Source organism: Rhinolophus sinicus, chromosome 5 (genome assembly GCF_057876585.1).
Source record: "Rhinolophus sinicus isolate RSI-liver-muscle chromosome 5, RSI-T2T, whole genome shotgun sequence".
In the NCBI taxonomy this organism is placed as follows: Eukaryota; Metazoa; Chordata; class Mammalia; order Chiroptera; family Rhinolophidae; genus Rhinolophus; species Rhinolophus sinicus.
In genome coordinates this window covers 20,559,151-20,576,671 of record NC_142505.1, presented here as the reverse complement: position 1 = coordinate 20,576,671, position 17,521 = coordinate 20,559,151, and the positions used below count along the sequence as shown (strand labels likewise).

The 17,521-nt window shown below is 38.0% G+C and overlaps 1 protein-coding gene across 12 annotated transcripts in view; it reads left to right on the top strand.

The window, feature by feature from the left end:
• RBMS3 (RNA binding motif single stranded interacting protein 3) overlaps nt 1–17,521 on the top strand; it is a 1,228,141-nt gene that overhangs the window by 245,429 nt on the left and 965,191 nt on the right. For all 12 annotated transcript variants that reach the window (XM_088798298.1, XM_088798292.1, XM_088798297.1 and 9 more), the window contains exon 3: nt 2,763–2,831. In XM_088798298.1, coding sequence (XP_088654424.1) covers nt 2,763–2,831 — 69 coding nt within the window. The remainder of the gene's footprint in view (nt 1–2,762; nt 2,832–17,521) is intronic.

The window sequence follows — 17,521 nt, the reverse complement described above, 5'->3', positions numbered from 1 at the left end:
TTGTGCCCTGTGGGTGGGAACTGGTGCAGCCACTATGGAAAACAGTATGGGGGGGGGGTCCTCAAATAATTAAAAACTAGAACTACCATATGATCCAGTAATTCCACTTCTCGATATGTATCCAAAGAAAACGAAAACAGAATATTGAAGAGCTATCGGTACTCCATGTTTAATGCAGCATTATTTACAATAGTCAAGATATGGAAACAACCCAAGTGTGCTAAAAGAGTTAAGTCAGACGGTGAAAGATCGTATAATATGATGTCACATATGTAGACTCTAAAAGTGCTGAACTTGTGAAAATAGAGAGTAGATGTGTACTTATCAGGGGCTACAGGGGTAGGAATTGGGAAGATGTACAAGGGTACAAACTATCAGCTAGTGGATACGTCCTGGAGATCTAATGCACAGCTTAGAGATGATAGTCAACAATACTGTATTATAAACTTCAACATTGTTAACAGACCAGATCTTAATTGTTCTCGCCACAAAAAAAGAAATAATTCTGTGATGGATAGAGGTGTTAGCTAGCACGATGGTGGTCATCGTATTGTAATATGTAAATGTGTCAAGTCAACATATTGTGCACCTTAACTGTATACAATCTTATGTATCGATCACATCTAAATTTAAAAAATCCTGGAGCTTTATTTTCTGAGAATAGATGTAAAATTCATTGTTATGTTAGAAACCTATATTATTGTTTGAAACAATGATGAGTTTCGTTCTTGAAACATGATGTCTTAAAAATGAGTTTGATGGTGACTTCCAAAATCTTATGGTTTAAAGAAACTTGAGGGGACTCTGCTGAAGGCCAAATTATTGGGGGTATCAAACCAGCTAATAGCCCCTTTAAAAAATGTAGGGAATCTGGAGTTTGTTAAAATATTCAGGCAAGGGGCTATTCTGGATAGTGAACTTTTTCTACTTAATTGACATTTAAGTGGAAGTTTCTTTGGTATTTTAAACACATGCTATGGAAAGGAATCTAATCTTTCCATAGATATTCAATGTTGCCCCTATAATCAGTAATCATTTATATACGTTAAATGTGGAGTATCATTTAATTGAATCGATTTGGGGCTGGATAAGAAGAGAGCATGGGCACCATCTAATTTTGCTTTATTTCACAATTAGGAAAATGGCATAAGAGAAGGTACCTGGCCATGCACTGATAAAGTCGGCTACATCCGAAGTTCATTCCTATTGCTTCTCACCGAGGAAATATTATTAAGCGTTTAGTTGAACTTCTGGCTACTTCCTTCGTAGTTCTCCCTTTATCCAAGTTGAAAACTGCAATGCCCTTCTCACACTCTGCTATAGGGCGCAAGCCCATTAACCTCAGTAGGGCAGGCAAGGCAGGGAGGGCCTGAGAACTGATCCCAGAGCTGCCTCCTCAGATGGGCTGATGCTAGAGGGAAATTGAACTGAGCAGGCAGAATATAGCATGTAGCCAACATGCCAGCCTCCCTGTGGCAGAGATTCAGGAAAGCTGTCAGAATCAGCGAAGGCCAGCACAGAATTATGCAGGGATCCTAAAAGGCAGATGGAATGCAGTGATAGTGAATGCCAGAGCTGGCAATACTATATTGGGCTATTGATCATTTCCCAAACATACCAATCACTTTTACATCTTCATACCTCTGTCATTATGGTCTGCCTGCCTGAAGCATCCACATGTTTCATAGGAACTGAAATCTTGTAATTTGACTCTTAATTTTAATGAGCTAGCAGAGTATGTCATTACACTCTGCAAGTAACAGCAAATGTGATTATAGTCAATTACACAGGAGATTAGGCAAAAGTAGAAGGCTGAAGGTGTGTGTCAGCTGCCTAACAAGATTAGGGTTAACATCTCTGCTCTTCTCTTGGCTTTTTCCTCATGGTGACAAAATGGTTGCTGTAGCTCCATGTAGCATATTTCTATTTAGAGAGAAAGAAGAGTGATGGGGAAGATACAAACCTTATCTTTTCCAGTTTATCCAAGGAGCAAAGGGTTTCTCAGAACTCCTCCCTCCCCTCTACATAATTATACTTATGTCTCATTGGCCAGAACTGGAGGGAAGGAATATTGAGAAATTACATATGTAGTCTTTTTCAGCCTCTTGGTAGAAGCAAGCAAAGAAATATGGTGTTAAGAATGGTTTTGGATGAGCTAATCTCTAGTGAGTTTGTGGCATTTTCAAAGCCCAGGGAGCTTGTAGCAAAGGTGTGGTCAGGTCTTTCCTAAGATGAAGAGTCTTTTATATAACAAGAATAACCAACTCTCAAATGACCTCACATATTAACTTGAATATTTGTATACCAGTTTTGTTTCAAGCGAAACTTATTGTAATGTGCCTTATTTTCTCCTTGTTGAATTAATGCCTTACATGTGTATAGTAATTTACTGTACAAAGTACCTCCCTCCTATTATTATATTGGATCCTCACAGGTATTCTGTGGCATTAAAAACTATTATTCTGATCCACAAAAGAGAAAGTTGAGACACAGAGCAGTTGGGTGATTTGCACCGGGTCTAAAAACTAGTGTAAACTGAGCCTTGGATCCAGATGTTTGACTATAGTGTCCACATTCTTATACTTGCGGAGAGACTATGTTTTAAAAGAAATGAAACAGGAAGATTACGTTCACACAGAGTCTAAGATATGCTAATGTGTGAAACTATGGACACTGACTACATCATTTGTTTAGAGAAAGAGAAAGCGCATTTCGTTTGTGTGACAGCATGAAATATTTTTTTTTCCCCTTCTCTGTTTCAGAGAACTTCAGCGAGCAAGTCTTCAGGTGCGCCTTCCTACAGCAGATGGTCCAGTCCACAGCCACATCAGGTAATACGCTCTTTTGAAGGACCTTGACGTAACTTGTTTTCCTTGAAATGTGCTTAAGCTTACAATTCTTCTGGCACTGGGCCAATGTGGAGAGTATTAGGCTCTTGTCTGTTCTCATCATGAAGGTGACTCCCTTACAAAGTGCTGTGCAGTTGTTCGTTGCTTACTTTTCTCTGTCTCAAGTGTTGGGTCAGGGCTCTATGAGGGGGACGGTCACCAGAAAATGGCAAAGTTCCACATTCACAGCATGGTTTGGTGGATAGTTAATGAAAGCAATCTAGACATTGTTGGAAGTGAATTTTTCCTTCAACCTAAGATTATTCCTTCTGTCCCTTTTATTGCAGGCAATCATGTATGTTCCCGTGTCTCTAAGAGTATATTCACAAATATATCAGAAAAATGTACGAGTATTACCCAAAAATCACTTTTTTTCCTTGCCTAGTTGGCTTCTTTGTTTTTCTTTTTTTCTCAAGGTGATTAACAACCTCTATTCAGGTCAAACAATACAGAACATTATTTAACCTCTTTTGGGAAAATTAAACCAGCAGAGTGCTGCTATGTCTCTGTGTGTAAACATAATGGGATATATTCTGTTGGTGAGCAGTTTTTACAGGTGACACACTGTGACCACATGGGCGTCTTTCTGAAGCAGCACATGGCGAGAGCACTAATTCACTAACTTTGGACTCGAAAAGCTGAGTAGGACTTGCATTCAAAATGCCTCCTGTTATGAGACCAGAAAGCAGTACACTCCCATTCATCTTTGCTTTATTGGTGAGAATCCTTTCTTAGACTTTTCCGTTCACGTAGGCAGGCTATAGTGCTTATAAGAGAGGCATATTATAAATGGTTTGTTTTCACAATTTCTCTCTCATTCTATTGACTTTCTGTAGAAATTTAGCGTCGGTGATAATTTATCCCAACATCAGCATAATGTGAAAACTCTTTTTGTATACCCCTTTTTATCTTTTCTTTGCAATCATAAATTGACATTTATCAATCAAACAATATTAAAAATAATTAATAAGAGAAAATTAAAGTCTTCATTATGCAGTATTTTATCACAGTACTGATTTTCATATTGAGTTGGTTGATGAAAAAAAACTTGAGAGTGATGTTTCTGTCTCCATTGGCATCAGCTTTGTGTGGACACTATAGTTTCTGGTGACTTGGGAAGGATATATTGCTTTGTGACTGTCAGCTGAGAAAAGAGGTGGCACGGAAAGAGGGGCAGTGGCCTCAGTCAAGGGAGATTGCTTTGAATATCCAGGTTTCCTTTACTTCCTACGTAGTAGGCACAACCTGAAAATGCACACTGGGTTATAAATCAGTATTTCTGATTTCTGGTCTCGCACTTTCCACAGACCGAGTTGAGCCAGTCACTACTCACATTTTTGCATTCACCCTGAAGATGGAGGGGTGTTCTACCCCAATCTTCACAGACTAAGGAAAACGAGACCAGAGATTATATTGTCCAAGATTATACAAATGACCAGGAGTAGGAACTCACTCAGTCTTACCGGTCAATAGACGCCTTTTGGGAACCGCCCAGTGAGATAATCTAATGTAGTCACTCTGTGACTCTGTGCTGGTCCTGCAAACTTTACACATGCTGCAATGAAATGAGAAAAGTGAAGACAGGGTAGTACTGGGGGCATCCCTTAATTCTGAGACTATATCCTTTTAATTTCCTGATATTATAATGACCTCATTTTATAAAATCTGGGAATTATTAGATGGTATTTGCATAGTTTTTGTATCCCAGGCTAGTTAAAATGGTGGCCAACCTCTATACACATTACCCAATATGTTCTCTTTGAATTCTTCCAGGTGTACAAAATCCAAGAGCAGAAGAGCCACCAAAAATAGGTTTCATTTTTACGCTCTTACTTGTTAAAAGAAATGTGATTATATTGGGAGATTCTCAATCTTAACAGTGACAGTTTGAATGGGGAGAGGCCATAACTCGATGGCATTTCTAAATGGTTCCCTGATTAAAACTCATATTAGTGACATCTCTTTTGTACTGAGGATTCCCTTTAACTCTAAGTGAAAGGAATGGTACCTTTTTTGTCGTGAGGTGATTCCATCATTGTGCAAACATGATGAAATCATGTGCACGTACATAGACCTAGATGGTACAGCCTACTACTATAATTGCATATGCTATACTTTTATACAATTGGCAGCTCAGTAGTTTTCTTTACAGCAGCATCACCACAAATACATGAGTAATGTGTTGCGCTACGACATTAAAGCAGCTACCATGTCACGGTGGCTACATCATGTTGGTTACAACATCCATAGGGATTCTTCAGCTCTATTATAATTGTTTGGGACCATTGTCATATACGCAGTCCATCATTGACTGGAATGTTGTTATGTGGTGCCTGACTGTATTCTGGAAGTTTTTGTCTGTTGCGCTGGTCATTGGCTCGTTTGCTTTCAGATCTACTCCACGACCATCCCTTGATGTCTGCTTTCCCAGGCTCCCTTGCTGACTCCTAAATAGGTTCTTCCAGTGGGAGATTCTGCATTGTTGGCAGACTAGAAAGAGATAGGAAGGGAAATACCAGGATATATTTCTCCCTCTCTGTTGCTTTGAGTGGTACATCTCCATGGTCTGAGCCTCCATGTGGATCCAAGTATGGAGAGGCAGCCCTGGTTTCTGGTCTGTAGGTAAAATCCCCCATACTCTCCCAGCTTGAGGGGAGGTAGCAATGTCACTCACCCTTCCCTATCTTTTTTTTTCCAGCTCTCCCCAAACCCTATAACTAGTTCCTTATATTAAATACCTTCTCTTGGACTGTAAAGTTTGGACTCTGTTTTTCCAGTGTTTTTCTGACTGTCTTCTGACTGATACACCTATCATGGCATGTGCACTTCATTCTTTTGTGTCTATAACAGTGGCTTCTAATTTTACAAATATTATGTGAATATTTACAGCATCACCAGCCTTGCAGCTGCTGAAAACTGAGATTTATTCTCTTGAGCTGGCCTGGTGGGTGGTAATCCTTTTACACCCCTATCCCACACAGAATAATTATTCCTCTTCTTTGTTACTCATGCTTTAATCCTTCCCTTTTAAATTTGTGTTTATTACAAAAACCTTTGTCTTTTATGTTTGCAATATAATAGGCTTATTGGCTTCAGTCTTTGAAAGTACCTACACAAATTCTCAGCCTGAGGTTGCAAGGACTACAACTCAATTCTTGTTTCCAGCTTTGTGTCTTTTTCTGATTTGGGGCAGCAGCAGGACATAAAAAAAGAAAAAAAGAAAAAGAAAATTGAGTCATGGTTTTATATTCACGAAGAAAAGTGGATCTTTTCCTATTCGTTTTCAGAGCACTATTTATAAATCTTAGATAGACACGCATAGATACATTCATGAGTAAATCAGAACACAGGCAGATACCTGCTCATTCGAGAATTAATGTCATCACCATTCCTTCACAATCATTATCATCATACCTAACATTTATTGAATATTTGCTATGTGGTGTCTGCTAATCCTTTCCCTACACTGTCTCATTTAATCCTTTCGGTATCTCTGTGATAAGGATGCAGTGTTTTACAGATGAGGGACTTGACAACCTGAGCATTTAATTAACTTGTCCAATGATACTGGGTTGGTTCTGTCAGATGCCAGCTCCCTAGTCTTTGAACCAGTGGGCAATACTATGTCTGTAAAGTTTTTAGAGTAATTTAAGGCCACTGAAAACCATTTTCAGAAACAGTTCTGTTTTGAACTGACTAGAACATAACTTTTTGGCCTTTAGGTACTATTTCTATTCTGAAATTATTTTTGCACAGTTAACTTTCTTTGTTGAAACAAATGCTTAGATCTACTTAAGCATAGGTAAGTATATTTGCAAATAGACATCTTTCAAAACATGGACCTTAATGTATTTATTAATAAGTTTTATTTAAAAGTGCACCATTTATTTATAATGCAACGATTTGGTGTTTTATTTGGAATAATTTGAAAATATTTGTAAGAAAGAAACATCTCCTGCCATTGATTTGCAGTTTGTCAGAAATGCATGTAAAGCTTTATGTGCTTACAAATATGTATCAAATAAAGGTCATTATGAATTGAAATTTGATTAAATGAAATAGACAAGCGAGAGTGGTGACTGGCTGACTGGTGTCTTCAAATTCAAAATACAAAGTGATAAACTGAAATTTTAGTAATTTTTTTATGTCTATTCTGCACTTTTCTCTAGAAAAGTTTCATACTTCTCGATATATCTTCTCTCTCATATTCAGAACATTTCTTGTAAATATTAAATAGCTATCTTCCTATGGTTTAGAAATGCAAAGTTTTTCCTTTGGATAATTGGCATCAACCCAAGCTTTGTGTCTTAAAAACCCTCAATGTACAGTTTTGGTCAATCAATGATGGTCAATCAATTGATTGCTATCTCTTTAGTCTTTTAGTAAATTTTGTGTTTAGAGTAGTCCTTGGTAAGCAGAAAACTTAAAACTTATCTCATTAGAAAGGAAAACCAGTGAATTGAAAAAATAAAAAGATATAATATGTTAAGGAATGACAATTTATTCAAAATAAAGCAACCAAATATTCCAGTGTCATTATTTTCTAGCAGCACATAGAATGGACAGAATTCAAGACTGATAGAAATTTCAGTTACCTGGAAAGACTGGCGTTAAATGAGGGAGGAGGAGACTATTCTATTATTTTATTATGTTGATGTAATAGGAGAAAGAAAGGGAATGTAGTCCACTGATAAAAGACAGTAAGTATAAATATAATGAGTATTTTTCCTGGAAGGTCTTATGTAATTGTTTCACACCTATATATGAAAATCCACGTATGCAGCACGTAGAAGGACCTCATGAAGTATTTGTTGAATTAATGAATTGTATGAAATAACAGCAGAAATAGAATGGGAAAGGGAGGACCCAAAATCCATATTTATTTTTAACAATTTCCTCATGATCATTAGTTTCCATCTTCTCCTTAGCTGAGGCCCCACATCAAAGCTGATAATTACGAATTGATTGACATAGAATGTATTTTACCTCATCTCTGGTGTTAGTTCTGGTAACTAACGTTGTAGTAGGAGTAAACGCGGCCAGAGGCCAAGAGAGTCCATGTTCTTAATCATTGATCAAGTTGATGTTATACCTTGATGTTATGTACGTTATGCATTTGGGATTCAGTGGGTCACCATCAGATTTCAGTGATAAGACACCAATGTTGAGACCATGTGTATGACTGCTTGGTGCTCTGGGGTCCATGAAGACGAATGTGAGGAGTTCAGTGTATTCTGGGTCTTGATTCTGAACACAATTGGCCCCCTTTATCTGTGTATGCATTTGCTGAACTGTGAAATTTAAATAAATAGAAAAAAAAAACTATATATATATATATGTCTCATCAGCCAAAGATAACCAGTAACACACATGTGTTCAACCAAACTTGGTTGATTGCTGCTAAGAAGGAGATAGCATACCATGGAGAACGAGCAGCATCTGAGGAAGAGAGTGTTGATGTTGGGAGGGGATTATTATGGGACTTTAGGCGTGGGTTAGGTGATTTTGTTGAGAGCTGAGGAAGTGGGAGTTGTTCAGGATTGAATGCTATTAGGAAGTGAGGTTAATGTCTCTGTGCCTCAGTTTCCTAATCTGTAAAACAGGAATGACGACGGTCTCTCCTTGTAGGTTGTTGGGAGGACCAAATGGGTTACTGAATGTGGACCCTTTGAGTGTGCTGACAGCAAATTCTCAGTCCCTGCCAAGCTGCCTGGTTGTGACTTGATCATTGGGGGTGGTGGGGACTTTCCTGTCACTCTCTTGTGAGAGCTGAGGAATAAGGGGATTACCCAGGTGAGGGAGGGAGTGGGGCAAGCGTTCTGTTCAAAGGCCCTGGGGCAGGGAGGGAGAACACCTGTTTGAGGGACAGCAAGGTGGATATCTTAGTGGTTGGATATCTATGGTTGGATATCTTAGTAATTCTCTCTAGAAGGTGGGAGAAATCGAGCAAAACTAAAGATATAAGTGATAAAGAAGTGGCAGTCACTCATATTACCTGGGTGAGGGGAATTTTGGGTCATGTTTATGATTTGGACAGTGGTCTCACTTTTCTTTCTGCTTGGATATAATTATGGATGGTCTTGTTTTTGTGTTATTCAATATTGGTTATGATGTAAACTTGTCTAATTTTATGTTGATATTTTGTGAATTGTTTTTGTTAAGTAGAGAACTCCATGGCCTAGGAAGTAATACCAGACCATTTATTCTATATTTTACACACAGACACGCACACGCACACAATTTATACGATTGTGTGTAAAATAGAAGGTCTGCACTATTTCCCTAGTCTTTGCATTCATCCTGATCCTTGCACTCGTATATTTGAGAACCTGACCAGAATAGCAAAGTGGCAATGCTCTTAATTAGAGCTGACATCCAGTTGACATCCTAGCGTTATAGATCCAGAGATCAGGGAAGATCTGCAGTACCAATTTCTATGCATTTGCAAACTGTCATGTCCCATTTACAGTGTTTTTTGTTTTTTTTTTTTTTTTTTTTTTTTTAAAGGATAAGGAAAAGACTCTGGGGAAGCAAACTTGACATTATATAAATCCTTACAAATATGGACTTGCATTTGACAATGAATTAGTTAGAGTGTATTAAATTAGGGTCTGATTAAATGAAATGTCTGATTAATGATTGCTTGTCTCTAAAGATGATGCCCCAAGGAACCATGCTCCTAATACTCATACCTTTTCTCCCTTTGGAGCTCAGATGGTCCTCTGACTCCCTTTTGATCAGTGGAATGCAGTGAAGTGACACTGGGGGACTTCCAAACTTGGTACTAAGAAGCGTGGCAGTTTGGGTTTTGCACCCTTAGAGTGCTTACTCCAAGAGAAGCTGTCTGCCATGTAGAAGCCCAATAATCATGAGAATAACATGTGGCGTGGAACCCCAAGCTAATCCCTTTGAAGAGGCAGTGTGTAAAGACAGATGCCCAGCCAGGCCTCAGCGGTTGCCATCCCAGCAGAAACGTTGGGCCTATGAGAAAGGACACCTTCAGAGGATTGTCATTCTAGCCATCTTCTGACTGCAAGTGCCTGGAAGACCCCAAGTGAAACCACTCAAGTGGGCCCAGCTGGTAATTTGTTATATAGAAATAAGTAACCAACACAATCACCTATCTAAAAATAAACATTACTACTGTGTTTCCCCAAAAATAACATTGGGTCTTATATTAATTTTTGCTCAAAAGACGCATTAGGACTTATGTTCAGGGGATGTCATCCTGAAAAATCATGCTAGGGCTTATTTTCCAGTTACGTCTTATTTTGGGGAAAACACGGTAGTATCCTTAGCAATGCTAGGAAAGTGTTGGCAGTTAAAACATCAGCAATGCTGATTTGAATGAATTGTTAATATTCATTTGAATTAACCATACCTGCTATATAAAAATGAGTACTATTTAGTGCTTGAAAAAGCTAGACAGACATTTCATCCTGCAATCTTTTTTTCCTTATTAATTTCTTAAATAAATACTTTCAGACACATCAATACCTTTTTAATTCTCCTTCAGTGTTCAGGTCAGATTCTATTAGGTTGGTGCAAAAGTAATTGCAGTTTTTGCAATTATTTTGAACCTTTTAGACCGCAGTTACTTTTGCACCGACCTAATAGAATTCAAAACCCCAGAAATCACGAGCTGTATTTTTTTTTTTTTTTTTTTTTGCAGTGTTGTCCAGGGAAGTGGTTGGGAAATAGTGGAGACAGTATTAGTCACCAAATATCCCATTTGCTTCCTCGATTGCTCTTTGCTTCTGCAGTAAGATGGTATAGTAGGACAGCTTTCAATGAGAGGTTAGTGGAAGTGGCCATGGCCATGTCACTTATGTTCTGAGGCAATAGAAAGGCCATGTGTAATTCTCCAGTCTCTATTATGATGCAATGGGTTCCAGATGGTGCAATTACAAGATGATAGAGTCGCCATCTGCCTATATCCCTGGATGAGTGAGGGGAGCAGAACCCCTTGTTAATCCATGATGGGTAGTAGCACAAGCCAGAAACAAGCCTTTGGTGTTCTTAAACCACTGACATTTGAGGTTAATTTGTTTCTAGAATAGAGCCCAACGTCTTGTGATGAATGCAGGGGGTTTTAATGCCCCATAAGCTCCATCACCTCTACACCAGGCTCTTCAAAATCAACCTGAAATCTAAATGAAAATAATCTGACTTCTATGTAAACAGAGCTTCAAGGCAGAACTTCTGATTCTTTCTCCAATTATATTTGTATCGTTAAGTCCCTCAATAGAGGAATTCTTGCGACAGCACTGTTTATTTACTTCGGTAATTTGAGAATACTTGACACTCAAATCACTCTCAAATCAAGTTGTTTTCCATTTATTTCTCATAATAACTTTATAGAAAGTTGTTAATTACATAATGCAAAATTTAAAAATATTTATTCAATCAATGTAATTATCAATGAAAACATCTAAGTTATTTTGTTTTTTACTTTTAAAAATGATTATTATGAAATTTCCAAACATGTATGAAAGTAGAAGGAACTCCATATAACCATTTGAAGGGGAAATGGGATGGGGGGAGGGAGTGAGTTTTATGCAGCTGCAACAATTATCAACATAGGGGTGGATTTTCAAATAGAAGTTTTGGCTACATAAAATTTTATTCTGTTTTGATCAGCCTTTCAATGATAAGATAATAATTACCCTTTCCACCCACCTCCAAAAACAGATCCAAATTTTCTACAAACACACGTGCTTTGTGGTCATAATGATAGCATCCTGTATTTCTCCTGTGTTTACAATTTTTTCTATGTAGGAATCACTTCAGGGTACTTTGTTGGAATGGCTTATTTATAGGGTGACCATTTCTCCCTGTTTGGCTAGGAGAGTCACAGTTTGTGTCTAATGTCTTGGAGTAATTATTAACAGCACTCCCTCTCATTCTCAAAAGCATCCTGATTTGGACAACAAATTATATGGTCTCCTTCATTATTAAACAGGTGTGCTTTTCCCCCTGTCTAGTTTGTCCTGTTTTTGCTTTCATGCATCCTCCAGATCTGGATTCTGTGTCTTGCCTTGTGAGCCCCAGATAAGTCTAAACTAATCATAATCAGTGACATCTTATCCCAGCATCCATGCGTGCTTGCAATATCTTTAGTGTTTCAAATGTCTTTGGCATCTATAGTGGCCTACCTAGGACCAACTATGTAATTTCTGGGGTCAAGTGCAAAATGCAAAAAATTATTGAGAATTTCAAGATAGTGACAGCAAAGCATTAAACTATGTGTGGGGCCCTTCTAAAAATAGGCTCCTGTAACAATAAAGGTAGCATATCCATGGATTTGGCCCTGGGCCCACTGAGCCCCTTGGCATTCTCCACTCTCCATTTAGTTCCCTGTATTGACCAATTTCAAAACCACATTCGTGTAATAAGCCCTCTGCTGTGGTCTGCATGGTTAACTTATTCCTCAGTCCCACTCTATCAGTCCGAACAATGGCCTTAGCTAAATATTGTTGCCATATAATGAGTATTTACTATTAATAATGAGCTGTGGAGCCAGAATTCCAACACAAATTTGCTTGATTTCAAAATGAATGAACAACAACCCTTGTGCTGTTCTGACTGTTAGCCCTCATGGCCTAGCTAATGCTTGCAGAGTTCTTGCCTTAGTCTGGGATTCCAAGGAATGGAATTCAATCATTTACAAACGGATGGCCAGGAAACAATGCTCTTTTGCTGCTCTTCACATTTTTGTCATTCACCTGAAACTTCTCTCTGACATGTGCACTGCCTCACGTGTACCTTCTTCCTGCCTACATCCCATCTCCCTAATAACTGTAATTACCAAAACATACCTGAGCTTGAACATTATGGATCTCCTGGGCTAACTTCGTGATCTAGCTTAGTTTTACCATCTACTCTTAAACTCGCTTGTGTGGCTCACTCATTGCATTGTGGCTTACGCCTGTGAACATTTGGAGGTAACTGGAACACACAGACTTTTTTTGGGGAAAAAGCATGCACAATCATACCTGTTGCTTTCTCCACTGCCAATTAGTTTTATTCTATAGAGTTAACTTTCATCTTTTTGATGACCTCTAGTATTAGTGAAGATTTTATGTAACCAGCTTTTATCTGCTCTAAGAGGTGGAACTAAGAGAAGGGCACCCTTTGTGCACCATTGGTAGAAATGTAAATTGATGCTGCCATTATAGCAAACAGTATGGAGGTTCCTTAAAAAATTAAAAATAGAGATATCATATGATCTAGCAATTCTACTTCTGGGTATTTATCCAAAGGAATCAAAATCACTATTTTGAAAAGATATCTGCACTCCCATGTTTATTGCAGCATTATTTACAATAGCCAAGACATGGAAACCACCTAAGTGTCCATCAACAGACACATAGATAGAGATAGATAGATAGATAGATAGATAGATAGATAGATAGATAGATAGATAGATAGATAGATATATGTAGGTATATACCGAGGGTGCCAAAAAAAGTATACAAGTGGACACTTTGGTCAGTGTTGCTCAAGCAATAGTATGCCATAATCAGAAGTGTCTGGATGCTGATGGTAACCATTCTGAGCACCTCTTGTAATTGCAGAAGTCAAACGTGACTTGTATTCATCTTTTGTTATTGGTATATATTGAGTATTACAATTTTAATACAGTTTTCCTTTTTTAAAATGTGTATTTTTATTTAAAATGTATATTTTTGGCACCCTCTGTGTATATAGATATATTTGTAGATATATACACACAATGAAATAATATTCAGCCATAAAAAAGAAGGAAATCCTGCCATTTGCAACAACATAGATGGACCTTGAATGCCTTATGCTATTAAAGAAAAAAAAGTGGAACTGAGATTGTTGCATGACAACCATCTCCTTAAAATAATTTTAAGATTTGTTTTAACTGTAAAATGAACTATTCTGGTGAATGCTATCAGAAAAAAAACTGGGAGATAAGGGGAAGGCAGGAAGAAAACAACTTAAGTAGTCAGTGATTTTTCTTGACTCGCTCTTCAATAAGCATAAATCCTGGTGAGATGAGTTGATGTATCTCCTGTTACCCAAAATATTTTTTACCATAAGCCCCTTATGAAGTGACCATCTTGCTGTTCTGTACACACTTTTACTGTTCAAAGATACACAATTTTTGCATAAAGAACTCATAAATGTAAACTATCCATTATTGGATGCCTAAAATAGCAGCGATCTGTTTCATCTTTGGAGGAAAAGAGCTGTTGAACATATTGAAAAATTTGTGTTTTGATATCCAGTGTGATGACTTGCTAAGGAATTTTCAAGTGTAGTTTTGATGGCATTGAATTTTGCCTTAAATATTATGTGTGCAACTAAACCTCTGTTAAGACAGGTTTTCACTCACTTCAATATAAACGTTGTATTTATCCAGTTGAAAGAATTCACATGGACTAAAACTGCTTTGAGCTCTTTGACGATAGCTGCTGATGGAGGAAAGAAGCCACGGATGGAGCTTTGTTATCTTAGCAGCCAAACATTTGACTACTTTGTTTAAGGAGTAAGCTCAGATTTCTTCTCCATTCTTTTGTGTTATAGGAAATAGTGGGATTTCTGTAAATTTGTTGAGATGCGCCAGGAATATTGAACTGAAAAATGAGGCTTGGAAATATTGAGGCTCTCAAAGCCTTTCTATATTATTTTTATTTATTTCACCACCAATGGAGATTCTAAAGCATCTGTTACTGGATGAGCCGTGAATAGGACTATTTATTGGAGCACCAGTGAGTATTAGAGGCCACTCAATAGTAAATAATTTATGAATAAATGTTTTGCTGTGGAAAGAAGTCATGAGTTGAACAAGGAGAGATTGCTGTATGTGTCTAATGTTGACACTTTGATGTTAGCCATAACCTACTCTTACCCAGAATATGATGATTTCCTTATGTCCACTTTAAGGGAAGCATGGCTACATCAGTGGTCAGTGATTTCCTTAAGAAAATCTGTGCACTTAAGACATAAGAGGACCTTCAGTGGAATAAATGGAAAGACATCTTGATGTTTTTGGGGACTGTGGAATATGGAATAAGTGGGGGAAACCGGGAGTCTTACTTCACTACGAATTTACTCAACAGTATAAACACCCACTAGCAAATTGCATGTGAATGCCTCAGGTCCAGAAGCCTCCCTTGCTAACATCAGGCAGGGTGAAAGCTTCAAAATAAAGACAATAGAGGGCAGGCAGTTTTTAGCAATGTGTGGTTCAGTTGAGAAGGATTTGGTGTCTTTCTTCTCCAGTTGCTGATTGCTGCCTGGAGACATAACGATGGCTTCATTGGCTTTGCTGCTGCCCTGGGTTGTAGTGTCTCCTATATCACAATTGCTGCCTTCTTAGTGGAACCTGATAGAACTGTTTATCTTTCTTATGGCTGCAGAATCTCCAAGTATGTTTATGGCTGCAGAATCTCCAAGTATTTCTCTTTGGAATTTGGGAAATAAGACACAAGATTTGGTCTCAGAATGATACGATTAATCAAAAAAGTCTTTCGTTTCATAGTGGGATAGGGTTTTATAAGATATCAAAGATATCTTTATCTTTTATAAGGGGTGTGTGTTTGTATGTGTGTGTGTGTGTGCATGTGTATATATTAGTATAAAAAGTCTTTCACACTGGGAGGAAAAAAAATGATGATAGTGATGGGCTTGTTATTTTGAATGGGAGAACCTGGGAATTCTGACCACGAAACTGGTTAAGAACTTCGACTCTGAAGGCACTCTAGATCTGTAGCCCAGCTATATCACTAACTTGATCTTGGGAACACCACTAATCTCTCAGTGCTCGCTTTCTTATCTGTAAAATGGGGAAAACGTAGCTAACTCATAGGGTATTAAGGATATTAAATGATATAACAGTATTAAAGATACGACTGTTCACAGAACATCTAGAATTTTAGTTTTCTATGTAAAGCATGCCATGATGATAGTTAAGTCATTCCCAGGACTTGGCAATGGAATCATACTTCAGTGATTAAGGGTTGTGGTTTGAACCGTTGCTCATGGCCGTAGAACCAATGATTCAGTATAGACCATCTGAGATTTAGACCAGCATTCGTTTGTCACCATTTGAAGTTGCATGGGAATCAGTGTATTATTAGTCCAAATGAAGAAAAATTCTTTTGATCTACAGGTCAAAATAACTGTATATGTGAAGGTTATATTAGGTGTGACCACTTTACAGTGTTTCTCCAGACTAGTGAACGTTTGATCAGTGATGTTTATCTCTGTAACTGAGGAAGGAATCAGAAAACTCTAAGCTATAAAGGAATCTTAGTTGATGTTCAATGTACCTAGAGAAAAACACTCCACCCCAATATTAATTCTTCTTAGAGCTTATATTGTCAGAGTTGGCACTTCTCTCCATGGCTAAGCTGAACATTATGACTATTATAAGATCTAATTTATATAAAACATATTAAATCAAATTTACATCTCATACTAAACATACTTCTAAAAACATTGAAATAATTTGCATTACTTTGCTTTTGAAATTGTTTGACTACACAAGAACAAATACAATTTATGAGGGGCTATCATTTCTTGACAATTGTGCATACATGAGCATTCTTGCAAAGTGAGAAAAAATGGATCTACAAATTATTTTCAAATACAATGTTATTTTATGAATACTAAATTTAGCTACTGATGAAGTAGTTGATTTTAAGTTTTGTAGATTTTTTTTGTGCTCTACGTTTTGTAGATTTTGTTTTATAGTTGTATTTTCATATTTCGAAGCTAATAGGTTTGTTTTTCCAATTCTCATATTTTTACAGAATCTTAGAAAGGTCGTAAGTCCTGGATACTGTCAATTGTTCTTCATGGAAAAAATGACCCTGCTGGTGACCTGTTTAAGATATAGATTTATTGGGGCTGGCCCGGTGGCTCAGGTGGTTAGAGCTCCATGTGCCTAACTCCGAAGGCTGCTGGTTCAATTCCCACATGGGCCAGTGGGCTCTCAACCACAAGGTTGTCAGTTCAATTCCTGGAGTCCCGGGTGGGCAGCGCCCCCTGCAACTAAGATTGAACACGGCACCTTGAGCTGAGCAGCCTCCCAGATGGCTCAGTTGGTTGGAGCATGGGTTCTCAACCACAAGGTTGCCAGTTTGATTCCTCAACTCCTGCAAGGGATTGTGGGCAGCGCCCCCTGCAACTAAAATTGAACACGGCACCTTGAGCTGAGCTGCCGCTGAGCTGCCGCTGAGCTCCCATATGGCTCAGTTGGTTGGAGCGTGTCCTCTCAACCACGAGGTTGCCGGTTCGACTCCCGCAAGGGACGGTGGGCTTCACTGCCCCCTGCAACTAGTAACGGCAACTGGACCTGGAGCTGAGCTGCGCCCTCCACAACTAAGACTGAAAGGACAATAACTTGACTTGGAAAAAAGTCCTGGAAGTACACACTGTTCCCCAATAAATTCCTGTACCCCTTCCCCAATAAAATCTTTTAAAAAAAGATATAGATTTATTCTTATGCAGAGAAAAAAGTGTAAGTTTAAGCAGTTTGAACCATGATAAAAAAATAATCTAAGTATTTGGTTATATTTTATTTGTAATGGTGTTTGTTTTCATGCAAACCAGTAGTGCCATTGACCATACGTATTTTAAAATTCAGATTATTTTTA